The sequence below is a fragment of the Simochromis diagramma genome, unplaced genomic scaffold (assembly GCF_900408965.1).
Source record: "Simochromis diagramma unplaced genomic scaffold, fSimDia1.1 OVJJ01000604.1, whole genome shotgun sequence".
In the NCBI taxonomy this organism is placed as follows: Eukaryota; Metazoa; Chordata; class Actinopteri; order Cichliformes; family Cichlidae; genus Simochromis; species Simochromis diagramma.
In genome coordinates, this window is record NW_024387416.1 from 4,885,765 (window position 1) to 4,913,159 (window position 27,395).

Below are 27,395 nucleotides of genomic sequence, written 5' to 3' on the forward strand. Positions count from 1 at the left end.
AAAGGATGGTGTTAGCGGCATCTGGCCAATCACGGATAAGTGCTGCAGCTGGCAACAGACTGGCTGATTAGTATAGTTTAGTATCGCTTTATGTTGCCTGACGATAAATCTATACGGTGGGAAAACTAATACAGATGGAAAGCAACACAATGTGTAAAGGGAAAAGATCTGCACAATAGTGTAGCACTAAAAGTCCTCAATGAATGTGTCTGTTTAAGCGTTTTGGTCAGTAAAACTGGAAAAGAGCAACTATATTAATAGTATTTAGACTATTTAAAGTTAGTGAAGAAAATCAACATAATTCAGTGCAAGTTGATAAACTTACGCTGGTATAGCTCACTGGGTTGAGCAGGTGACCCATATGTCACATGGCTCTGGCCCTATGGAGATGTCAGCCATGCTGTCGTATCTCAAAAGTCTTGAGCCACCCTCTTTATATTTTGCCATGAAAATGGCAAATTGGTGCAGAAATTTGGGGGAAAGCCATCCAATGAATGATAGTGCTCCACTGCATGTTGTTCTATTCATGAATACTTTTACTGCACTGGTGGTGTAGTTGGGATTACTGTCATGCATGCTGTCAATGAAGCCTTTTTTAATCCTACACTTTCCAGATGGTATTGCACGATGGATGAATATCTGATTGTACTTTTGTGTATTCATATTTCCAGTTTTTAATGAGATCTCCAACACCACTGGCTGAATTTTAGCCCCAAATCATGGCAAATCATTAGCTGTACTTTTTATGCTTTACTGATTCAAAGGTCAATAATTAACAGAAAAAAACAAACAGAAAAAAACCTCTGAAAATGTCAGGTACAAATGTCCAGACCTTCAGAAAGCCTGAAGAACTATTGTTCAAGACCACTTAATTAAAAAAATCTTTAAGCAAAATATAAAAAACGGAGGGTTAGGGTTAGCACTGTACTTGTATAGCAGCTTTCTTGCATAGATGTGTATCTTATGCATGAAAGCACGATTTCATGCATATATCTCCCTTTCAAATGCTGCTACAACCGGCAGCCAGTTAACAACTTTGAGCTACCGTCACTTTTGAAGCTCGCCCAGTGACGCACTTAAATGCTCAATGTGTTCAAAAAGCAGTGCGCTAAAATATCAGCTTGTGGTTTTACAGGTTTTTATGTGCTGGGCTATCAAGCCTGTTTTGGTCATGTGCATTTCCTGAAGTGTGAAGCAGTTGCAGCGCAGCCTCGCAATGAACTCCACGACAGGCTGTAAAGCTAAACTGCCTCTTAACAGGTATGCAGAAGAGGGCTAGGCCGTCACAACTAAATCTGCATGTATCACGTCAACATATGCTCAACAACAAACCGATGGATTTATCCGTTATCACCAGCTAAGATTCAGATCTTATTTCGACGTTACAGAAAGCACCCTGCTCTTTCTGTCACCTCCTCTTCATTTTTGTTCTTCACACTTTGCTCTTCATCTGTTTGACCTTTCACACATCTGCAACGGGCAAGGTGCACGAACACGTATGAACAACTCGATACTGATGTGTATCAGGGTGTTATTTGCATCTGCATGGATTCCACCATTTGTCCCTTGTTGTGTACATTGTTGTCTTGTATGTGTGTGTGTGTGGTAGCCTCATACTGAAAGGCTTTATCAGACTTCACTTCACAGTTTCAGATCAACTTCTGTGAGTTTTCTCACCGTAAAATGGAGAAAAATGACAAGTTCAACAGTGAGCGCTCTGCTGCAGGTTATGTGACACCAAAAGCATCGAAGTTAAGATGCTGTGAATGATCAACAGACAGCAGAAACATATAGAGGCTTTACTCTACCAGACATGACACCAGTTGTATGTGTGTGGGTGTGTTTGCACCATTTCTAGACACATGAGTCTCTCTGGCCAGACAGTTTTATCTGCAGCTTTGAGGTCTATGTGTTACTTACTGCATGTCTACACAAACACACACACTCACACATACTATATTAACTATTATCATGTCAGTCACAGCCTTCCTGTTCTTTTCACTGTCTATTCTCAACACTGCGTGACTGTCTTCTTCCCACCAAGGTCTCCTGCTCGTCCTCTTTAGTCAAAGGTCACGTCAGAGTTTAGTTTCGGAAAGAGAAAAGGACCAGCCCAACAACAAGAGGCACTGAAACTTGTTTTTTTCGCAAACACGTGCTTCTGTGGAAAGAGAGAAGGAAAACAAAACTCCTTTCCAGAAGGCTTCATATTGAAGGGCAGTAGGTGCTTGGCCAACAGGGCAGTGCCCTATGATACGCAAATGTGCAACCAAATGAATCATAAAAATATGTAATAGATAATATATACATAGCTCACTGTAATGTTTTTTCTCTGTCCCTGTACGACAGAACACAAACCAGCAAAAAGAAACGAAACTGCTGCACTCATATTATCCTAGCTTTCCAAAGATGAGAGGAAAACTATGAGCAGAGGAAAACATCTGTCCCTGATGTCTGAGAAACAAAACAGAAATCCGTCCATCCATAGTTTAGCTAGTTAGCTAGCGCACAGCTAGCATGTTTGCAGTTAGGACACAACAAAGTCAGGATACTTTTCGTATAGTAACTTTAAATTGACGTAGCCCCTGGGTTCTGTGCCTAATTTAGAATTGTGTATTCTTATTTAATGGGTGGATGGGTTTTATTTCTAGTTGCATTCATGATTGTTCCAGGGGCTTGTGATCCTTTTGGGTTCTGGGTAACGAGGGAAGTGGGAACGACTGGCGATAAAGGCACACAGGGGGTCATATTAAGAGAATCAGAGCAGGGAGGGAAGAAAACACAAGACAGTGTGAACAATGAACTACCAAAATAAGACAGGCTTTTGCTTTTTATGCAATGTCCCTGATTATGCTTTGCCATGACCCTCGTATTTCTTTCCCTGATTACCCTTCTTTGTATAAATGGTCCTGTTGTGTCTGTAGTCTTTGCTGGATTCCCTGCTGTGGTGCTTCCCTTGTCTTGTTAATTTTTTTAGATTTCAAACTATGATATAAAGTCTTTCCTGCCCTACACACCAGTTAGTTCTTGTTTTCATTCTCCATCCACTTGTCATCTATTCTCAAAGGCCCATGAGCTGCTGAACAAGGCCTTCCAGACTGAAGCTGCTAGCCTAGCTCATTGCTTCTGAAATATCTGTCCACTTCATTATTAGTCAATTGCTTGGCTATCTGCAAATTGCATAAAACTGTGTGATTGTGGACAGTTGTGGTTACGGATTATCTCACCACCTCCATGCATTAGTAATTAAAGTTTACCTAATTTGCTAAAACGCACAAAACACAATATACAAAGGTCTACATATGGTCTCTACTCTGTGTTAATGCCTGTTAACTGACTCAACTGCATCAAATGAAGCTCTAAAAGGAAAATAATGAGCCGAAAGATTTACTGATGCATAGCTAATGACACTATTGATGGTGCAGCTTTGATGTAATCAGAGGAAACTTCATCCGAGAGATTCATCAGGTCAGGAATCCCAATAGCCTCTTAATGATGTAGTTACTCTACTGAATAAATGAATAACAACAGCATTGTAAGGCTATGGCTTCAAATGTTAAGATCTGTGCAAATGCCATTTTTTATGTCAAACATGGCTGGGGTTATTTTGGTCTTGTGAAAACTTGACACCTGTCAGCTGCACCTATTAATATAAAAACGACTTTGAGCATCGTTTCCTCATTCTGTTTCAACTTTGCGATGCGTAGCATATGACACACTCCTGTCGTGGGCATCTGACAAGACGTTAGTGCTTTCTGACACGGGACACACATGAAACTGTCCGGTTTCCTCTCGTGTTTGACTTGGTCGACCACCAGCGCTCTATTTTTGGCTTTGCGTGGGCAAACCAATTCAGTCATGTGTGTCTGAAATAGAGGTTCATTCACTCTCGCTCTCTTTTAGTGCTACCTAAAGGAAATGTCAGTTTCTCATTCATGCTGCTTCATTTGCAAAACCTCAATGATTATCTGCACAGAGGTTATGTGTGGTGAAGAAGTGATTTTTCTCAGCGAGCTTCAGTGGACCACACTTCAGGTTCAGGTTCTCTAGTTTCTGTGCTTTCCATGATGATAATCACTGGGGCGCATACTCTTCAGAGATTTGTGCTCCTGACTTTATGTCACACATGTGCACATGTGCATGCATTTCAGACATGTAGGAGTAGAGACCTTTCAAGATTTCTCTTACGGGTTTCCAATTCAGGTTCTGTAACCTTCTGACTTCACCTCCTCACTTCCTCCTCACAGAGATGAACTTCCTCTTTCAATTCTCGCTCAGCGTTGCTGGTAAGACAGATAATTATTCTCTGCCTGTGTATGAACTGTGACTCCTGTGCTTATTCTTCCATGTGTATAGTATCAGAGTCCTGTGGCAAGTCAGGACAATCGCAGGAAAGAGACAATGTGTTACAGTCTGTGGGACAGACAGAGAGTCTGATGCATGTTTTTTTTTGTGCTCTGCAGATTGCAGCAAAAAAGGAAATGGAACATTGAGCATAAAGCAGGAAGTCAAAGCACTAATATTATCCTGACTCAGATATAGATGGCACAAAAAAGAATACAACCGCATTTTTAGACAGCTGAACCACAAAAGCCTTTTTACGCGGCTCAGAATTATCGAGTTTAGTTCGATGCACAGACACGTCTGCGAAAAACGTCCCCCAAAAAACCCCAAACCAAAACAAAACACCACCCTTTTAGAAGTTATTAGAATGAATAACTTGGACATGAAGTTTTCCAATATGGTTTCTGCAAGGTGACGATGCATTGCTAATGACACTATTGATGGTGCAGCTTTGACGTGAAAACAAATAAAAGCTAACATTTTATTTTATTTTATAACTTTAACCTATACTTCTGGAGAATTTCATCTTGTCTATATTCATCTTGCTAAAAACAATGATTTAGTCTGTTCTTGAGCAATAAGTGTTACCAAAAAGGTTAAATAGACAATACTAAAAATAACAGTGGCAGAAAGTAGCTTCCTACGTTTAAAAAAACAAACAAATAAATAAAGTAAATTAAGCTTACAAAAGCAACACAGAGACTTGCACACACCATCGCTTCTCAAAATATCACTTCGTGCTCGGTAACAAATAGAGAAGTTTTACTGTGAAGCACCCTTGCTGAATGTTTGTCGGTTCCTACATAATCACTATCTTTTCTGTTAACAGTAACAGACTGTGAGAGATGTCAGCGTGTATGATTATTAGTCTGAAGAAAATAACAGAATGTGGGAATTAACCACCAAACCCAACAAATATTCTCTGCAGACCAAAGTTCATTCTTTGTGTGGAGCGTTAACAGCTTAGGTCTAAAGACGTTTGTGTGTGTGTTGAAATAAATATGCTAACCAGTTAACTCCAGTAACTAACCACATGTAATGCTAGTTTGTAGCTAAAAGTGTTTTACAAGGTCTTGAACAATCAGGCCAGATCTTATCCTAAAGACCTCACAGTACCATATCACCATACAACATTAGGTGATACTGTATCCTCCCTTAGGTACACTGCAATAGGCCTAGGCTGCTTCCCATGACGCACCCATTAGTATTTCTTCTTCACGCACCTGTTTATACACCACTCAGCATTTAGTTTTCACCTGTCTCCTTTACCTCCACCCGGTCATGGCGGCCCCTCCTTGAGCCTGGTTCTGCTGGAGGTTTTTCCTTTTAAAAAGGAGTTTTTCCTTCCCACTATCACCACATGCTACTGCTACTACAGCATAGATGCTACTACTGCACATTCACCTAAGGTATATGTTATATATATATAATATTCTACCTCTATCCCCCCCCTCCTTTTTGGACAAGTCGAGGAGCGTGTCAGGTTACATTCCAGGTGTGTTTTGTGTTGGAGAAAAGGTGGTGAAAGAAACATTATATGTAACGATGGGTACAGCTCCTGACAACAGACCACTTGAGAGCAGGATTTGGGCAGGATTGGTTTATTGCTTAGCACACTATTTTCAATGTCCTGTCCTCACCTACTAGTGCTGTCTGGTGATAGTAGACAAAAAACCCAGCTGCTTCCTTTGTCACATACCACAGAAATTAAAGAAATATCGATGACAAAACAAAAGTAGCAGCAGTTAAGACCCAGAGCTCATGAGTAAGGATAAGGTGCATACTGCACTTTTAAAAAGGTTAATTTCAATAGGTGAATGGCTTAAAATGAAAAGCGTTTTTAAGGTTTTAGTTACACACTGGATGCACTTAATTGTGCGGTGGAGTTTTTTAAGCGATAATGATGAAGATGACAAAGAAAATCAATCATTAAATAATAATAAATGCAACATTTTCATATTTATACGCCTTTTCACTCTGCTCTCATCCTTGGGAAACTCAATAATGTTATTAATGTGCAGGGAAACCCGTGGGAGGTAAAAGGTTAAAGGCGGTTAGGTGCCCTTCTTCTACTATCAGCACCTTATGCTACAGAAATGTTACCGCAATCATCCGCCCACAAACTGGCATTTTATTATTCCACAGCAGATGAACAGATCAGATACAGGTTTATACATGTGTGTGTGTATATATATATATATATACACCTCATATATATGAAAGAAAGCTGAACAGGAACACGATTGAATTAACACTGTAAGATGAGGAAAAGAAGAACAACGAGAAATGCAAAACATTTTTCAGAGAAGACCTTTTGCTTTAGAGCGAAAAATCGAAAAAGTCACCTGACAAGCGGGACACTGTTAAACTTCCTGCAATTTCAAAAACAATTGAACTTTTGTCAGTTTCTGGTAATATCACATTTATCTGTAACAGTTGTGACATTTAATGAGGAGTGTGTCTAACAGTGTGCAGGTCACGCAGAAGAGCTCCGGCTCTAGCCTTCTGACCTCTCCGGGGACAGAGGGACTGCTGTCGTTGCGTCTGAACAAATTTATGAAATTCACACCAGTTGACTCAGCTCTCCAGCGCTCGTGAGAATCAAAAAGAAAGTGAAGAGCGAGAGTGAAGAAGCGACGGGGGAGAGAGAGAGAGAGAGAGGGGGAAGTGGGGAAAATGTTAGTGGCTAGTTTTGAAGGTCCGGGTGAATTCTTCTCAGAGACAAAAGCATCGTTGTCGTCGTGAATGCGGAAGTAGTGTGACATCACAACGTCGTGAAGTCACTGGTCACTGGGATGTGCCAAATGTTATAAGGTTCAGTAAGGGGGTGGAATGGCGGGAGACTCATTAAACCTGTGTGTGACAAGGCTCATTCACGGGAAAGGAATTCATAACAGTGACGACGGACAAACGTAACTAATGTGTGAATGTGAATCACTGTCGGGGTGTAAATATAAAACTGTGCACAAACCAGCAGTGATGTAATAGCTTCAAATCGCCTCACACACACACACACACACTCACTCGCAGACACAACGGAGTGTTTTTTTCCAATGCAAAGTTGTCATATTCACGTTTTCACAGAACACACTGGAGATTTTATCAGTTTTCTTCCATCCACCCTCCTCCCCCTCACGCTGCCTTTAAACCCTCTGAGAGAGAGCTGGCGGCGGGGGTAAAGGCGAGCAGAGAGGCCTCTCTGTCTCTGGCTCGTTGAAACAGTGAAGCTGTGTTCGAACGGGAGCTCAAGATGGAATGTGCATGTGTGCGCGCTATAAGTCTTTATGCAGCACGTCTCGTTTATTATGCATCAATTGTAGTTTTGTAGCTAGTTTCCTTTTGACTTAAAGCTGTGCGTGCCAGCGTGCGTGCTGTAGCGCACAGACACTGCTTTTTATACATCCATCAGCTTTTAATCTTCCTCTGATCTCCCACACACCACCCACGTTTGTTCTTTTTTTTTTGCAACTTCTTATTACTTCCCCCCATTTTTTTGGGGGGACTGTTTAAGGCTTTCATTGTCCTGCCGCTTCCCTTCTTTTCATCTTTTATCCTGCTTTTTTCTTTTTCATTGTTTACGGTGTGTGATTTTGACGTTTTGCTAACTCAGCAATCTGCACATGGCAGCGAGCTGAAACTTTCCTTTCTCACATTCACGCTCGCACACATACATGCACATGCTTGCAAATGCAGCGACGGAGGCTTGTTAAATTCAGATCTAACTAATATTGTTCGAGCGAGCGGTGAGAATAAATAGAGATGAAAGAAAGTGTCAGAAGAACCACCCAGAGTGCAGTGCAGAGTAAGTGTGCTCGCAGCGTGTTGCACGGCCTCCTGTGTGCATTTACGTGCAAATTAGCTTGTCTCTTCCTTTCTTTAAAGCCTTTATGAGCTGCCTGATTGCTCACCAGCTTTACAGTGGAGACCAATTAGCCAAATATGTGTGTGTGTGTGTGTGTGTGTGAGGGCCTATATATTTGCAGGTGCGCTAATTCCACTGGAACCCCTTTGAAGTGTGCAACAATGGACTTTTCCTCACTTTCTGCTACTAACCCTGCAGCACTCTTACTGTATTAGCACAGAGTTATCATCATCATCATCATCGTTTCCCTCTTGCCGGGTAGGGGCCCGACTGCTGCAACTGCTGCTGCTGCTGAGGAAGTTCAGAGCTGGGCGGGAGGCCTTGCTGGGAGGAGGTCCCAGCGAGGAGGAAGAGGAGGTGGCGGAGGAGGAGGGTAGCGGAGCAACGGTGGCCCTGACCTTGTTGTTCATTCCCAGTTGGCGACTGTAGTTTTGTAGCTGAATGGAGGCGACACACACACACACACACACACACACACACACACACACACACACACACATTCTGAATTTCAAACTCAAGATCACTTTCTTGTAGAAAACGGGAGATGAAAGAGTGGAAGAGGAGGATGTGAAGGAGTTGGGAGGAAGGACATGTGAACGCAGCAAAAAGGAACATTATGTTTGGACTTCAAGTCTGAGGTCAGCTGGAGCGACAGCTCGCCACAGAACAGAGCGAATAAACACTTTCCCTGCGTTTTCCCACTGAAGTGAACTATTTGCATGTGGCAGCCTTATCAGCCCCGATGAGTCACCCTGCCAACAGCTATACACCCTCAGGACACAGCAGGCCTCAGTTGATGGGAATACATAAAAAAAAACATTAGGGTGAAAGTTCACGAGCGATACACTGCCTGTGAAATCCACAGGAAATACTACACTCTACTAGAAAATACTTGGAATATACTCCGAAGCACTGAATATTGGTCTGGAATTACAGTAAAAAAAACCAAAAGGATGCCACCACAGCAGCGATACATTCAAAACACCAGACAAACCTCGAGCCGAATGATCTTCTGGAAAGTCTGAACCTTTTAGAAGAAGCCCTTGTGATATAAAACCACTTCATCTCAAAAGTGCTATCTTTGACAACATTGTAGAGTATCAGAAAGCACCACAGCACAGACTGTGTGCTCGTTTAATCAGAGTTTATGACTCACTTTGAAAACTCTAAAATAAAACTGAAGAATGATTCACTACACTATCGTTGTTTCACATCAGAAACGCAGTAATCCTAAGACTCAATGAGGTAACTTAACCACTTCCTGAAATAAAATTTTACTTTTAGGTTTTAACTAAACTTCTGACTTCATATGCATCACAAATGATTCTTGTGATACTTTAGGCACTGAAGCTGCTTAAATGTTTATTTCGCAAACTTTTATCTGGCACTTTTAGTTTCTAGTTTCTTTCCAGGACATGATAAGATTATACAACACAAAGCACCATTAAAGATTAACCACAAGTTCACTTTGTGGCCTCCTTTAAAAACCTGTGATTGTTTTTATTTGGCACTTTTTAGTATTCTCACATTATCCGACAGCTTTCATACATCTCTCAGATGCTCCCATTCAAACAAAACTGCTGACATCACACAACAGTTTACAAAAACAATACCCTCAGAGTGTTTGAGACTGGCTGACCTCTAGTTTACGACTACCTGGCTACAAACTGAGCAGTTAAAACTAGTTCCAGCTCAACCGAGTGCACCAATAATGCCCGATTATCTAAACTGCCTCCGGAGGGCACGCTCACACAACACCTTTATCTGTTTGCTTTAACTCGAACATCTGCTCGTCCTCAACCGCTGCCTCCAAACAACAATGTGGTTGTTTTATTGGATTATGTTGCTTTACTTCACATTTTTCATTCTCATGTTTATTTTCACGTTTTTGTCCAAAAGGCTTGTTTGTGTCTGACTGCAGCGAGTGCTGCCATCTAGTGATCAAATGAGGACGTGAGGCTGAAGGGCATTACTAAAGCACACGCTCCATAGAAAGATGTTTAATGTGGTTAATCAGAATGCGGTCAAATGGCTCTTGAACCATAAACTTCCCCCATGTTATATATAAGCATCGCAGAGTGACCTTCAGACTGTCATAAAGCTGCTGTGTTTACCTGCCGTGGCTGTCTGCTGCCTGTGCTTTTAGGGCCCTCCTGTGGTGGCTGAATCCTGGGAACACAAACAGCTTAGCTCCTCAGTATCATCTCCTTAACATATATCTGTAACCTGAACATAATCTTCTTAATAAGCTTCTTTATCATTGGCAACAGCTTGTGGTTACGATCACCTTCACTTAGCTACATCTTCACTAACGGCACTGATCACGTCATTCTTTAAATTAGAGCTTTGATCATCTCTATAAATATCATCACAGACTCATCATGATCCTCCCGTGTTGCTGACCTGTATGGGTATCGTGGCTGGGAGAGCAGGCCTCGGCTCCTGAGGTGCTGGTAGAGGTTACTGCTCAGGGTGAGAGGGTTTAAAACAAACTCCTCATCCAGCTGAGCGAGACAGCTCTGACAGAGACAGAAGGCACACGAGTATCATTTGAATATTTCAACTGCGACCTGTTTCGACCTTTAGCGAGTACTCAGAATAAAAAAGTGAGTCACAGTAAATGACGAGGCACCGTGTCCTGTAATGTCCTGTCAAAAATACACATGACGTCTAATACTGTCATCATCACATTCACAGAAGCTTCATCCTGAGACGTCATCGAAACTTTGCGTGCTTCTCCTTCGCGATGATGAGTGTGCAGTTTAAGTAAAGGTCATAATATGAAATTACTATTATAATTCTTTAATATCAGGGCGCAAGTGATAATGTGAGGAAAGTGTTCGAAGGAACAGGGAAAGGAAGAAAGTAGACAGGAATAGTGGGAGTATACGGCAAAGAGAAAGGTGGCAAAGGAAAAGGAAAATGCTTACAGCGAGTTGTTTGTGAGACTAGATGCTAAAAGAAGGAAAAAAGAGGGACTTTTGTCAGTTGGTTATAGAGAGACCGAGGTGGAAAAAAGATAAAGATGGAAATGTGCTAATGAGTGAAGAGAGTGTGTTGACAAGATGGAAGAAGTAATTTTGAGGAACTGATGGGTGTAGGAAATGTAAGAGAGAGGAAGACAGATGGTCATAAAGTGCAGATTAGAAAGGAGGAAGTGAGGGCAGCTATGAAGAGAACGAGGAGTGGAAAGGTGGTTGGTCCAGAAGACCTACCTGTCAAGGTGGAGATGTCTGTGAAAGAGAGCAGGGCACTTTTTAACCAGATTGTTTAACATGATTTTTAGGGTACAAAATTTTTAGAATTTTGGAGAGAAGGAAGCAAGAAATGGCAATGGTGAGGGTGGTGTACGGCATGAGGACAGTGAGACAATGCTGATGTGGATGGAGCTGCCCGGCAGGAGGAAATGAGGAAACCCTCAGAGAAGATTCATGGATGTGGTGCAGGAGGAAATGAAGAAGGTTGGAGTGACACAAGAGGATGCTACAGAAAGTGATTGATGGGTATGTGATCCAACAGGTGAAAGAAGAAGAAGACATATAAACAAATGGTGTGGTCCTTAGTTCCAGGTATATACAATTAGAATTGTATGATGATTCCATGGTTCAGTCTTTAAAAGGTTAACTGGTCATTCAGGTTAACACGATACCGAAATCCTCCATTGAGGGGACATTGCAGCAAATCCACCTGAAGAAGATGTAACTCTTAGAGCTGCATCAGAATCTATGGCCCTGTGTTAGCATGATAAATGTTAAAGTTCATGATAGTACAATTAGAAAAGACTGAACAAGTGCGGCTTATTTGTAAAGGCTGTCATAAGAAGGCATTTTCTCCCTAAAAAGAACAGCACAGCTTTGGACAGGTGAGAACCAAGTGGAGATGTTTGGCCACAATGCACAGTGTCCCCTCATATCAGCTTTCACCATGGAGATGGAGGCGTGATGATTTAGGCTCGCTTTGCAGGCACAAGACCCGGGCAGCTTGCAATCACAGAGTTGACCATGAACACCTCTGTATGCCAAAGTATTGTAGATTCAGATGTGAGGATGTCTGTCTAACTTGGCTCACAGCTTGCCTTGTATTAATGTAAAGGTAACCAGAGCTGATAGATTACTGAAGTTGAATCATCAACTTCTGCTTTGAGGTTCTCAGTGTCTCTATTTACTTCTCTAAATTGTTTAGAGCAACCGGAGCTCATCTAACCTGTATAGTCTGCATGGCGTGATGTGCAGGGTCCTGAGCCGAGACCAGCTGTGAGCACGGCAGCAGCAACTCTCTGGAGACCACAGGCTTCAGCAGCAGGGACAGAGATGAAGATGGCTGGAGGATGTAGTGGGAATACACACCTGTGTTGGACACACACACGGGGCCTATGATTGTTCACGAATGAACTTGATAAACAGTCATCTCTCTCACATATAAACATAAACACAAATACACACATGGACCTGAGGCTCCAGCTGCAGACTTCTGAGCCGGCTCCACCTGCAGCAGCAGGAACAGGTCACGACTCTGAAAGAGAGAAATCAAAAACTTTTTGAACCGCGGAGGGATATGCAGAATCTTGCAAGGCTGACAAGCTAAAATGAAAAGACGATCAAACGGTCCAAACAATTTTATGCTACGTTATTACTGCAAAAACACTGGGATGCTGTGTAAAATGTAAACATATCTTAAACACATCAAATGTTCAAACTGGGACATTTGACTATTTCATGAAAAAAACAACAGAGAACATTTGAATTTAATGGCAGCAACACATCTCAAAAACGGGGCAACAAAAAGACCGGAAAAGTGTTACTGAAAAACAGCTGGAGGAACATTTTGGAACTATTTATATTAACTGGAAACAGAGAAAGAGCACGTTAGAGAGCCCGAGTTTCTTAGATGTAAAGATGGGCAAACGTTCGCCTTTCTGCATAAAAACTGCATCTACAAAGCGGGGATTGCTTTCAGAATAACTTGCCGAGAATAACATTATATCATCAAATGATTCGGAGAATCTGGAGAAATCTCTGTGTGCAAGTGACAAGGCTGAAAATCCACATTGTATGCCTGTGATCTTTGGGCTCTCGGGCAGCACTGTGTTAAAAACAGAAGCAGAAGCAGATAAATTAACTTCAGTAGTGTATTAGCACCAGTTACATTAATATAGGGAACCAAAGAAGTATTAAAGTTGAGGGATATAAGCCATTATATCTGAGGTAAAGTTGGAATCCAAATACAGAAAAAGGCTCAATGTGGCTCTTATTTACAGATACTCAGAATCATGTAAATATAAAGTACACAGTTTCATTTCTGAGCTTTTATGCATTAGGACATACCGGTACCAGCTCTTTATGATTATGTTTGACTACATGGGCTTAGGGACACTTCCAGAAAGTTCACTGAGTCGTCCACAAATTCCCTTCCTGTCTCTATCATGCAGAGAAGAAGTTGTGCAGTATGTGAACATGATCCAGAAACCTCTTCTCTGGGTTAAAGCTAAAATGGACAACTGTTGTGTGGTCAGATGAATTTATTGTGAAATTCCTTTGGGGAAAAAAAGCTACATCATCCAGACTAAAGAGCAGAGACCTGACAGCTTGTTATCATCATTATCATTTTAAAAAGTCTTGCATATTTCAGTCATATTTTCAGCCACTGTTAAATCACATGCTGCAGCTAATCCAACAGCATGGCTTCGCAGCAGAAGAGTCTGGGTGCTGAACTGCCTTGCCACCGGTCCAGACCTTTCACCAGTTGAAAACATGAAATGAAAATACAACAAGAAGACGTGGGACTGCTGAGTAGCTAGAATCCTTTATCAGACAAGAACGGGACAACATTCCTCTCTCGAATGTGAAGCAACCGGTCTCTGCAGCTCGCAGACAGTTAAAAATACCCGCCACCTCTAACCCTAGATGCACCTTTGGTAACAATTAAAAATTCTAGATGATTTTCAGAAAAGTTGACCTCTGACCTCTAACATGTCTGAGATTTTTAAGTAGATCCACCTGAGGTATCAATTTGAAAGTCCTCTGTCACCTCGTTCTTAAGTAAGACGGCGCTGGCACGGCTGGCAGCCTTAACCCAATTTCCCTCAGGATGAATAAAGTATGATCAATCAATCAAGTTATCACATTCAAGAAATCGCATCTTCAGAAAAGTTGACCTCTGCACACCCGCCCAGCAGACTGATGTCAATACTCCATCAGCCCTTTATAGCCGAGGGGTAAAAAAACCTGTTGTTAAACAAATAGGAGATGCTTTTTAGTGCTGAACATGGAGCTGTCCCAATTTGTTGAGATGTGTTACTACCATAAACCACAAGATTATTTAATACTGTTCTTAAACTGGCACATTTTCTCTGTTTGATATGTTTACTATCTTCTGCTGTAAACAAAATATGGATTTATGAAATTTACAAACCACTGCATTTTATTTGTACTTGAATTCGCACAACTTTCCAGTGTTTTTGGTGTTGGTTTGTATGAGTTGAGAATCAGAACCGTCAAACAAAAGCACAAACATGAATATGATTGCTCTATTCTACCATGACTCCCACGTTCCCACATTCGCTAAAACGGGAACCAGATTTGCATTATGCAAATTCTTTCATGTAGACTGGTCAAATGGGTTTTACTTCTGCGTCACATGCGGCCATAAAATGTCAGTTTCTCTTAATAAAGACAATTGTCACAAGATGAAAAAACAGAAACTACACCCTGAGTGTGTGGCAGAGGGCATGGAACAAGTTCTGGTTGTTCTCCATTTCATCCCAGTCCAGCTGCCAGCAGGTGGTTGGGCGGATCACCAGCGGAAGGCCGTACAACACACTCTCACACACTCCGTCTGCACGCAGAACTCTGAAAGACACACACACACGCCAACAATGGAAAAAACAATGAAATCCTTTTCATTTCTGAAATGAAGCTCCAGCAGAAAACTGTAAGTATGCAAATATATGGAAAACATCATGAGCAGAGAGAATGACATCATCCCTGCTGAGGTGCGTTTGCAGTGTGACCCATTTTCTAACTCAAGTACATAAACAGCACAATTTTCCAACCGTCTGGTATGCAAAACGAATGCCCATTCGTTCACACAAACGCACATTACTTCCTACTGTAGGTCCTGAAAATGTAAAACAAATGCAAATCAAGTTTCTACCTCAGCGCCTGCTTTCTATCGTTAGCGTGTGTGTAGCATGCGTGTGCGCATTTAGGGAAAAATTACATCAGCTGTTCACCGAGTTGGAAATAAATTCAGCATTACCTCAACTGCATGAAAACATTACCACGCCACACAGCAGGCAGGTCTGGCCCGGATCTGGTATCAAGCCGGCACAACTGGTTGACTTCTGGCATGATGAGACATATGTCATCCAGATGTGGGCCAGGCCCGGCATAGATGGCAATGTCTATGTGATGGCATGCCATATCTGGCTCGATTGTGGTTTGGTTTATGTGACCCAGGCTCATAGAAAACAAGTCTGGGCCAGACTTGGCAACAAGCTGGCACTTCTGACTAACTGGTGTCACAGCAGGGTGTATGTCAACCAGATGTGGGCCAGGTCTGGCAATGATTGCACTATTTATGTTCCTATTTTCCTATTTTAATTAGAAGAACCAATGTTGCAATACTGCTATAGTAGCCAACGTTTCAAAATAAGGTTTGACAGGTTTGTGAGTGTACACTTTATCCAAAACCTAGTGACGGTTTACTCATCTTTGCCAGTGGGTGGCTGTAGCTCGGGAGGTAGAGCAGGTCACCTACTGATCGGAAGGTTAGTAGTTTGATCCCTGGCTTCTCCAGTCCGCATGTCAAGAGTATGAATGCAGTTAGGAAGCGCTCAGTTTAGAGAAAGTGTGTGAATGTTGTATAGAGCACTTTAAGTAATCTGGGAGAGTAGAAAAGCACTATGAAAGAGTCAGTACAGTCACTGTCTAAACAGGGTTTTTCATGTTACTTTTGCACTATTATGTTCCGGCACATGTTGTTATTACATGGCTTGATTAAGGTACACATTAGGCTGACATATGGGCCAGCACAGGGCCAGCAGTGTGTCTGCAACTGGCCCGTGGCTGCACACAACCTACACATGGATCATATACCGGAAAGAGTGACGGCCCTTTGGTGGTCCAGATCAGGATTGTCAGAGGTGGCCCACACATGGGCCAGCACAGGACCACCAGTGTGTCTGCAACTGGCCTTGTGCTGGCCCATGAGACAATCTTCAGTGCACTGCATGAGTTTGTGAGAAAAAAATGGCACGTACACATTCCTCTACTGACAGGTAGGAAAGAGAAGAAAGTGAAAATGTACTGCGCTACATTCAGTTCATGTGTCCACAATCCCTGTGAGGTTTAAAATAACATGACGAGTTTGTTTTGTAGGAAGCAAATGTAGCTCATTTTTTGTATGACACTGTCCACAGAGGCTATTTTTGACCTACAAGCTTGTAAAACTCTCCATATTTGTTTTGTGATTGGTTATAAAGATTTTATTCATTTGTCAGACTTTTACGATGAGCATTTTCCTGTCCTCTGGAATATATTTTATCTTCTGGTTTCCTCGTCCATCATGCTGATTGTACATTTACGAGGCCAACAAAATTCTTTACAAAAGCGACTGAACTTTGTGCTCATGTTGCTTTTACGGCCTCGGAGCAGTAACTCCAGCAGAACAAAGTGCACTCAGATGCTCCCAAGTCAAACAAAGGAGCTGTGCATACAGAGAACGCGTGTTATTGGATCTTGCACACACAAGTCTTCCTTTCTCCTAACAAAGTGATTGTGAGCTGATCCGAAAAACTTTTATTTGTGCTTATAGTTCGAAGGCCCTCAGCATTGATGCCCACGCTTACTTGATCACTTTCAGTGTCTGCGGTGCTGGGCTTTGATTGGCCGAGCCCTTAGGGCCAGGCAGGAAGTCCCGAATGCTCTCAGTCTTCACTCCCAGGTTCGGGGTCAGCGGGATGAGCGCCGGGCTTATCATGCGCTCCTGCATGTCACACTTCACGCACACTGCACATGCAACAGAAACATGCAGTCATGTTAAAAACAAAGTACATGCCATGATTCAGTAGTTTGTAGAACTGTAGAAATTCTAAGTTCCCCATAGGTGAGAAAGTGAGTCCAAATGGTTTGTCTCTGTGTGACAGACTGGTGACCAGTCTAGGGTGTTTGTTGATGAATGGCCAACTCTTCTTTATAATGTTGCTTCAGTTCATTGAGGTTTATGGATATTTGTTTCTAAACGGCTCTCGGGTCGGGTTGAGGCCTTTAAAAACTTTAAATCTTGTCTTTTTCAGCTATTCTGCTGTAGATCATATCGGACTCTAGAATACTTCTGTATTCAGAGGAGTTCGTGGTCAACCCAGTAACTATAAGGTGCCCAGACATCTCAACTTAAGTCTCATTTGTCCAAAGGACACTGTTCCAAGAGTCACACTGTTCAGATGTAGCTTTACAAACCTAAGCCATGCTGCCATGTTCTTTTTAGAAAGAAGAGGCTTTCTCCAGGCAACCCAGTTTTTTAGGCTTTCTCTAATTGTACTGCCATGAACTTTAACATTTAACACACTAACTGAGGTCTGTAGAGTCTGAGTTCTTCTGAGCACTTTGGAGATGCTGGGATATCTACTACTGGGAAGGGTTTTCAACAGAAGAAACAATTGCTTCTGCTGCCAAAACCTCTGCTCCTAATGAGATGCTCACACTTGCTTATGATCAGGTAATGAGGTGCATTTGATTAGCAGCATCTGGCTGCAACTTACCCTCTTAATTTCTATGGAAGCTGTAAATTTGTACTTTTTCACGACTACACAGAGTCATGTGAAAACTGTATTTGTCATGTGGCTGTATTTATGTGCATTAAAAACCTTTCTTTCTTTCATGTCTTTGTTAAAGTCATAAACTGTAATGCATTTCTGACTTCCTAAAACATCAGTGTGTTCACGTCCTGTGTTTGGCTGTAGATTTTAACCTGGAATGAGGTTATCCATGGGGCTTGGTAGCAAGAGGTGAAGGTGCTCTCTGTCTCCACCCTGTTCTTGAAGCCATGCCTTGAACACAGTCTCTATGGCAAACACAGTGTTCTCCACCTGCTGCAGGTCGACCTCTGTCCCCAGCATCAGAGAGTCTGCAAACACACATGCACACACATAGTGTTAAAAAGCTGTATCAGACTGTCTGAGGCTCTGTATGTGATAAGTGCATTGTTCTAAAGATTTTAACCTCTTTCATTAGTTTGACATATGTTAATTAAACAATGTCAATTAGAACAAACTGACACTAACATTCTCTTTGACCTGTATTTTGACATTTTTAACATTTTTATAAACTTGTTCAACAACTCCCCAACTTTCAAAGAAGGATTTTTTTAGCCACTAGATGGCAGCAACATATGATAAATCCAAAGTACAGTAGCAAATGGCCTCGGTGAACTTATCAGTACAAGGGTTCAGTGTTTGTGGATTATCTGAAAGCCTTCTTCAGCCTGTCTGATTAAGAATGAATAAAAGCCTCCAAGACTGAAGATGGTTATATTTTGAAGCTTTTTATGCAAACAAATGTGCTTCTGTTCTGCTTCTGAGCTTTTCCCTCATCCCAAAGGACGCAACATACTAAAAGGCCTAACTTGTCTTCCTTTTTTGCCTGATGACTCCCACTCATCATCAGACGAGCAAAAGAGACCCCACGGACTTGCTCCACCCTCATCTCCTGCTTTCTCGCTTATCTCACCCCCTGATATCCATTACCAAATGACTATAGGCAAGCCTTGCAGAATGCCCCTCTCCTCTCTTTCCCTCATTCTGCTCTTTAATAGTTAATGAGCCATCAGGACATGACTAATGGGACTAAAGGGAGAGCAGGAGATCAGGAAGGACGGAGGAGAAGGTTGACAGAAGGGAGGATGGAGAAGAGTAGGCAAAGTGCTTAATCTCATCCTGTGAGGAGCACTGCGGAGAAAATAAGAACGTTGAAATTCCTAGACTAAAATATGCCGATGCTTCTTTCATCTGTCAGATGGAACTACAGCACAGAAGATATTTTTGGTTCTTGGCCAAAGTTTGCAAAAGTGCCTTATCTAGAAATAAGTACATCCTCTGAGGGTGGGGGAGGAGGGGGGGGGGGGGGGGGAGATTAGGTTTGCTACTTTTTTTGCTGATGGACACTTGCGGTAGGATTCCTGCTGTGTGAAGCCGAGAGGGATGAAGGCTGAGAGGGAGGATTTAGAGGATAACAAAACATGCACTAATGACACTTTAGCTTTACAAGTTGTCCTTTTATGTGTCAGGGAAAGCACACTGTCCTGACACATGCTATGTTGCTCTTGCTCTGAACACGGATAAAGAAGTTTTGGAAATTCTCTGGTACTCGGGGAGAGCTGTGCATCCCACTTTACAACACTGCAATGTTACTGAGCAAAAACCCAGCGACTGCAGAGAAAGAGTCTAAAAGGACAAGGAGACAAATACGGAGAAAGAATGGTGTATACAGAAGAGACAGGGGAGAAAGTATAAATACAGAAAGACCAAGACCAGGAGGAGGAAGGAGGAGGAGGCAGATGAAGACAAGATGAGTTAGGGAAGAGACGGGTGGGTGTGGTGGGTGATGGATGGTGGACCACACTCTAGCTGTGTGGTCCATCCAGAAGGAAAAAGGAAAGAGAAAATGAGGTGTATTCCTTTTCACTGCGGCATAAATAATTCGAGATGCACCCTTTGTGTCTGCTCTTTGCTGAGCAATACACTGAAGACCGAAGAGAATAGGTGAAAGCAGTTAACCCTGATATATGTGTCTGTGTGTGTGTTTGGAGAGATGGCAATGAGCTGAAGTAATGATGCTCTCTGTTTCTCTTTGGCAGGATCATCAGCGTTCATGAAGAATGTGTTTACACTGCTAAATCCTCACACAGATCTCCCTCTGCTCGGTTCACCAAGTGTGTGTGTTTATTGCAAGTGTGCAAGATCAAAAAAATCAATTATGTGTTATCGTTAAATCCTCCTATCGCTATCTCTTCTCGCTCCCTCTGTTTCTGTTCTCTGTGATCTGGTGGTATGAGACACCAAGACGCCATTAAATTGTGAGTCAGAGCAAGTGACCCATCCCGCTGATCTACAAGTCTAATAGTGCTCCTGAATTTCATTAGCATTTGCTTGTGTGTGTGTGTACCTGAGAAGATAAACCATGACATGCATGCTGAGGTAAGCATGCAGGGCGGCAGTCGAATCTCATTAAGTGTGTGTGTGTCTCTATCAGATGTCAGAAAGTCAGGGTGGTCACGAAGGGATTTATGATTGCTCCCCTCTTACACTAAGCACTGCACTGTAACCGTAGTGTTTAAATCCAGCAAAAAGACTAAAAATGTGACTAATAAATGAGTGAGATCTACAGTAAGTGATGTGAAGATGTCAAAATAAACAGTTTCTGTGTCAGCTGTAAAATTCATGAACAGGAAATTTAAACGTTCATTTGACTTTTCAGTGCACTGCAACTTTATATATTTGCAGATCATGCTCATTTTTAACACAAAACTATTTTTTTGCAAAAGCTTAACACACAATTGTGTGTTGAATAAACCTCAATACTACATATGGATGACATCACATTTCAAAATGTGGTACTTAAAGAAAGAATTATGAAGCTCTATTTAAGAAACACAATAAAACAGCATCCATACTCACATTTTCATTAACGCTTACAACCTGCCTTAGTATGAGAAATTCATATCTAGTTAGGGTGTGGTTTCTCCTCCAAAGAGCCCGTCATGTGTTTTTACATTAGCACAGATCATTTCTGTGCTTTTAAATGATAATAACTGTAGATTCTCTTACAAAAATATACAAAAACACTCCGAATCTAAGTTTAATAAAGGCACAGTTATATCCACTCATCATGGACATCACTTTAATGGTAACTTTGGGCTTTTAATCACTTCTTTGAACTGTTCTTTTCTCCAGGGTGGAATGATTGCACAGCAGACATCTTTAATGGGCACACAACTAATCCACACAGGGTCAAAAGTATACCTACACCTCCGCTTCTATTTGGCCAACTGTCCCATAGCAAGTTGCTCTTCAATCAGACGCTTTTGCACATCAACAAGTATAATTCTTTCTCAACTCATTATTATGGTATTAACACTTTGGGTATATACTCACTAACCAGTTCCCAGCAGCCACAGAAAGCTGATGTGACTGAAAAAGGTGCTTTAAGCCCATTGCACACTTGCTCCTTGCACCAAATACCAGACAGACAAACAGCCACTTATTTTCCCTGGTAAAGTCCAAAACAAACATTAAAAGTGTCTCTACTTTATACTGAGCAGCATCCCATAGCAGCTGTATCCCTCTCAGTCTTGTAGTCTCTATGCATTTGTTAAATAAGATTGCACAAATAGCAGAAACTCGGTTTCTTTAAGATAAGTCGCACATTAATAGTTTAATAGTTTAATTATTTATATAGCACATTTAATTACAACAGGAGCGTTGACCAAAGTGCTGTACAAGTGAGGGGTTACATTCATTAGCTGATGAATCTGATGCTGACTTATCAAACGCAGTCAAGTGCAAGATGGCTTCCTTTTACATTAGTGTTCCTCGTCTGTCTCCATTGATCCAATTCTCTGATATCCTCCTGACTCATATGTGATTAAATACCAAATAGATGCAACTAAGTTGCTTCCGATGACATCTCAGAGGGACGTAATTTTTTTAAAAATGATCACACAAACACACAGACACACATATATATACACAAACAAAAAGAGTCGAATAATTCATCCGATGAAAATGAAATGAATTCAGATTTTGCTGAAATTTCCCACAAGACTGTTTTCAGAAAAGGGCGGGAGGAGAAATCATTTTGAGTTTGACCGACATTTTTTTTGCAAGATGCCAAGATGCCAAGTGATTTGGCCACCTGCAACACCAAACACATTGGTGTATCTTTCCTGATGCACTAATGCAACTATTTCCTTTTGCTTTTCATCTTGGTCATGTACGAGATTACTACCCTGCTGACTCTATGTGTGCGCGTCTTCTAAATCTCCATTCCACGTCCAGTAAAACGTCCTTTTACTCTGTGCATTAGGAAGAGCACATCATTGTCATGACCGCTGACCAGTGCAACATTAGCTTGTGAGTTCAAATTAATGACACTAATGCTCAATTAGAAGAGGAAGCTGAGCTCTTCCATGGAGCCCTGTTTTTACCCCTTCATAGAGATATGGATCAGCATGATGGACACTGTGGCCTGTAATGCCATGAAAGCTTCTGACAGTCATTTTCTAATTCCAGAGAGCTCATGGAAATGGGTTTTTTTAAAGTATGCTACTATGCACATCAATAGTTTGGAATTATGTCCTGTATATTTAGCCATTTAAATTCCTTTAATGCAATCACAACATATATATGAACATTTATATGCAACATTTTAAATTTTATGCAAAACATGCCATTTAACTTCCCCACCACTGAAGAACAGGACACAAATGTTATAACCTGGATCTTAATTTTGTAGATGTGGTCTATAATTTTAGAAGTCTTAGTCATCTGTTAGATATGGTTCTATCACTTAAAGTACATTTATCAAAATTATTATCCCATATTCCCAAACATAGACAATTCTTTGCTTCAAAAACAATGACTGCAGCAAAATAACCAACACAGAGATATCATCTCTGGAGTCAAGTTGAGAGTGTTTTTTTTTTAACTTAATCATTTACCAGATAATTACCTGATGCATGTGGGTGACATAAATGTATATATGTGTAGTGTATTCTACTGTGGTTAATAGCTGTTAATTAAGTGAATAAAATGTCTGCTTTTTTCAGCCGAGCATCAGAATGGGGAAGAAAGAAGATTTAAATAACTTTAAATGTGGTACGGTTGTTGGTGTCAGCTAGGCTGGGCTGAGTATTTCAGAAAGTGCTGATCTACAGGGATTTTCCAACAAAAACCATCTCTACAGTCCAGAGAGAACAGTCTGAAATGGTCCAAAAGGGAGAAAATGTCAACTAATTGAGTGAATGTCCAGAATGCTTTGGACTGATAGTAAGGAAACGATAACTCAAAGCTATATGCTACAGCTAGGTATGCAAAAGAGCATCTCTGAACCCACAATAGGAATGAAGCAGAAGCTACAGCAGCAGAAGGCTACATTAGCACCTGTTAGCTAAAGAAATCTTGGCACATTTTGGGCCATTTAGTGTAACTGACAGTGATTTATTTTCACGTTCTTTGTGTTATATTTGTTGGAAACATTTTTGTGATTTTGAATGAGCTGCTTATTGTGAGGTATGAAGTGCAGCTTTCACGATGAACATGCTTTCCTGTTTGGCTACAGCAGTCAATGAGGTGCGTTCAATGTGTCTCTGTTAATTTGAGTTTCCATGTAAAACAGGCATTTATAAATGTGCACTTATATTTGCTGGATTTATCTTGGCATCAGTGTTTTTTTAGAAACCCTGTCACACATAATGGTTTAAATTATTTCATTTTCACTGGATATATGAGACAAGCTAAAAGAGAATTATCATTTTATGTTTAAGAAACTGATGTTTCTAAATATAATTGCTTTATTTTAATAGTTCTCATGATGAAAATGCTGAGTGATCCTGTTGGTGAGCTTGGAATAAGCCATCTATAAACAAAGAACATGTCCGCATGGTGACTGGCGGGAGTAACACTTCAGTACCAACTAAACATCATTTAAATACCACAGGCTGAGTGTTGGTGCTGACCATCTCCTTCATATTATGGGCACAATGTACCAATCTGTACCAATCTACTTTGAACTGCTTTTATCTTTAAAGTCGTGCCTTCTGCTTTTTATTTCTTTGTGAATACTATTTCTATTTCTAACATTCACACTCCAGCAAATGCATCAAGAGCAACGTGTGGTTCAATATCTTGCCGAAGGATACTTTGGCATGCAGACTGAGCAGCAGTGATTGGTAGATTACCTGCTCTACCTCCTGAGCCACAGCCACTACTTTTAATAAGTAATAAGCTTTGAATAAGTAATTTCATTCGTTTAACAGTTACATACAAATAACAGTAACATAGTTATCACAGAGTTACCTCTATTAATTTGTTTCCTTCAAAATTATATTAAGTAAGCAATAATTTTCATTTAACTCAAAAGTATGTTTTGTTTGAACTCTTATCAAATTAATATAGAGAGGAGGCATTACAGCTATGAGCAACAACCTGAAATGAACTCTGATAAATGTACATAAACATAAAGGAAGGGTCGATGAACGTCTGTCTGTGGAATTTCCCTCTGACAGCCTTGTTTCACTTATACAGTGACAGCACCCACTCTGTCCTCTGTCAGTACGTCTGTGTGAGCGTTAATGATGAATACTTCACTGATGTACTTTGAGACTGTGACAAATAGGACATTGATCATATGGTCTGAAACACGGGCACTCAACAAACCAGCCGCTGTGTGACCCAGTTGCCTCACAGACATTTGTGTTAAAGCCATGCGGTCATGGGGACAATTAAAGAAGACAGACACTTGAAGAGTACAAGAGGATGAGGGGGAAGAACAGCCCTGTTATCTAGCTGTCATCTTAAGAGGAAGAACAAAGGGAGAGAGAAAAGGGAGCGCCAGAACAAGAAATACTACAGAGCTGGTTGAATAATAGGACTATTCATATTTGATGGCTGATTGGGTGTGTTACAGGATTCTGGAGAATTTATTTGCAAGTGGATGTAACATGAAAAATATTTGAACACAACATGCTACATTAATTAGCACCAAGATATACTTAAGTCAGATGGAGCTACCACAGAAAAAACTTAGCCTATGAATCTTAGCAGTGAAGTGTTAAAGCCTGCAATCTTTCCACTGGCAACCAGAGGGAGACTTGTCAGGTTGCAAAAACATCAGACTGTGTAGAAGTCTATGAGAAAACACCCCAACTGCTCACTTACTATAAAGTAAATACTTTGACGATATAGGCTTAGTTTGTGTTGAGTAAATATCGACAGTGTCATATTCCATGCGGTGTGCTATCTGATGTTGTATTTACTTAATTTTAAGCCATGCTCAGGACCAGATTATTTTTTATTAAGTCCTGATACACAAAACCTTAGAATTGAAAAAGGGTGCATTTTGTTTTTACCATGACTGTAAGGTCTCTTAAGAGATTTGTTCCCATCCCAGTTCAATAAATCTGAGAACCAGATTCAAATTGAAACCAAGGATATTATTCACAGCTATGTAAACCAGGGGATACGTATATGAATGACATAGAAAACTACAAACTTTGGTTTTATTTCCAAACCAGCCATGGTACACTGAAGATGGCCAATGGATGGAAATAAAGTGACGGCAAAAGATCAACTGCCTCACTACAAGCAGAATCTGGAAATAGCAGGTGGTTAGTTGGAATAGAAAGACACAGAAAGCCAGAGAGGATGGCAGCTGGGTGACTTCTTTGAAGCACTTGAAAAAGACAAGAGGACAGAGGAGAGGAAGCACTCTGCAGACTGCACTTCATGGAGGCACATAAGAGAGAAGAGGGTTAGAGGAAATGAAAGGAAACCAGAAAAGATGATGCACCAAATAATCTCCTTCAAAGCATACTTTTTATAAGACCTAAAAATGACAACAGCTAATCACAAGTAAAAAAAACACTAAAAAGCTCCAGGAATCAAAAAACTGCTTTTGTTTTTTGTGTGCATGTGTCAAAGTGATGTCATTCTGTCATTCTGTTCCTTGCTGGTTTCGGTGAGATGCACCTGACAGTGATTGAGGGAGTAAAAGTGCATGCACAACATTTGCCATAGGGGCTAAAGACTGATGAACCTTGTGGAACCCATAGCATTGACCCCAAATAAGTACAACCACACGAACATTTAGTTTGTGCATCTCACCCTGTTTTTTTTATAGAAAATCTGGGCAATGTCAAATAGAGTGCAGCATGCAGAAGACAACAGAAATATTCTCACTACAAAAAAAACTTGATCTCAGACAAGAAGCTGCTATTTGTGTTCTCATATACAATTATGCATAGGAACAACAAGAAAGGTCAGCCTGTGTATGTGCTGCACAGTGCTGCAGGGTGTGAGAGAGCTGTGCTTACCCTTGCACACAAGCTGAGAGACGGAGACCTCACTTTTGTCCGAAGCTGCCCTTTTATACACACAGCACACAACAGGAAGCTGACCCTTACAGATGCTTTTTCATTACTGGAAATACTTTGTTTGGTTCAGGCGAGGGTGTTCTTTGGATGGAGTGTGCAGGGGGCGGGATATATGACTGCAAATATTGTTATATGGATTCCAACTGATATTAAACTGACTCTGTCCATGGGACTTGGAAGGATTATCACTGCTTAATGTCCAATCTGGCACAATTTATGCTGGGTAATGTCTCAGAAAACTCAGGCGTGAATGTTGGAAACAACCATCTATTAATATTACTGCAAATTAGAAACAAATTGGGCAGGATAAATGTTATTATGTAGATGGTATTTCTGTTTAGGGAATTCTCCAGTTTCTCAGTGAGCTATTCACAAACAGCTTGAGAGACATGTGCAGTGGTAATCTTGTGCGTGCCTGCTGTTGTGACTTGTACAGAAAAATGACCAGGGTGCTCATTCAGACATGAAACCAGCCCGTTTAGATTGCATGAATGCATGTCTGAAAGAGGCTCAGTGACACCCACACACTTCTGTCCTCAAACCATAGAGGACCATAAGCACATGTGGCTTCATGTGAAAGAAAACAGGCAGGAAAAAATATGGGGCGACAGAACAGACCTACACAACAGGGTATAGCAAAGAAATGAGAGCAGATGCTAAAAAAAGAAGAAAACAACACGATCCTTTACTTTGCCTTATATTTTCCACCACAATCAGAATTTTAAGTCTGGTTATGCACCCTTCTGCCTCCAGTCCTGATGGAGCTGAAGGCAGAGGCGAGATGTGACTGATGGAGCAGGACAGTGACAGACAGTGGCAGGTAGATAGAGGATGGTGTTTAATTGCTGTGAACCACTTTGAGTAACCTTGTTTTTTTCTTTCTCTGCTCACTCTTTTGACATTCTCTTTTCCAACTTTGTGTGAACCCCAGAAAGAAAGAAAGAAAGAAAGAAAGAAAGAAAGAAAGAAAGAATGAATGAGGGAAGATAACTGAAACTGCTTCTTTTGGCTGCCAAAATACTGCACGTGTCTGCAAACCACA

The 27,395-nt window shown here is 41.2% G+C and overlaps 1 protein-coding gene across 2 annotated transcripts in view; it reads right to left on the reverse strand.

Annotated features, from left to right (window-relative positions):
• Positions 1 to 7,840: 7,840 nt before the first annotated feature.
• The window catches only part of LOC120721763 (meiosis 1 associated protein), a 53,574-nt gene continuing 34,019 nt past the window's right edge, over positions 7,841 to 27,395 (reverse strand). For both annotated transcript variants that reach the window (XM_040012299.1, XM_040012298.1), the window contains 8 exons: positions 18,176 to 18,331; positions 17,055 to 17,214; positions 14,913 to 15,054; positions 12,649 to 12,718; positions 12,410 to 12,552; positions 10,610 to 10,725; positions 10,321 to 10,375; positions 7,841 to 8,643 (listed from right to left, as the gene is read on the reverse strand). In XM_040012299.1, the coding sequence (XP_039868233.1) occupies positions 8,410 to 8,643; positions 10,321 to 10,375; positions 10,610 to 10,725; positions 12,410 to 12,552; positions 12,649 to 12,718; positions 14,913 to 15,054; positions 17,055 to 17,214; positions 18,176 to 18,331 (1,076 nt within the window). In that variant the 3' untranslated portion in view covers positions 7,841 to 8,409. The remainder of the gene's footprint in view (positions 8,644 to 10,320; positions 10,376 to 10,609; positions 10,726 to 12,409; positions 12,553 to 12,648; positions 12,719 to 14,912; positions 15,055 to 17,054; positions 17,215 to 18,175; positions 18,332 to 27,395) is intronic.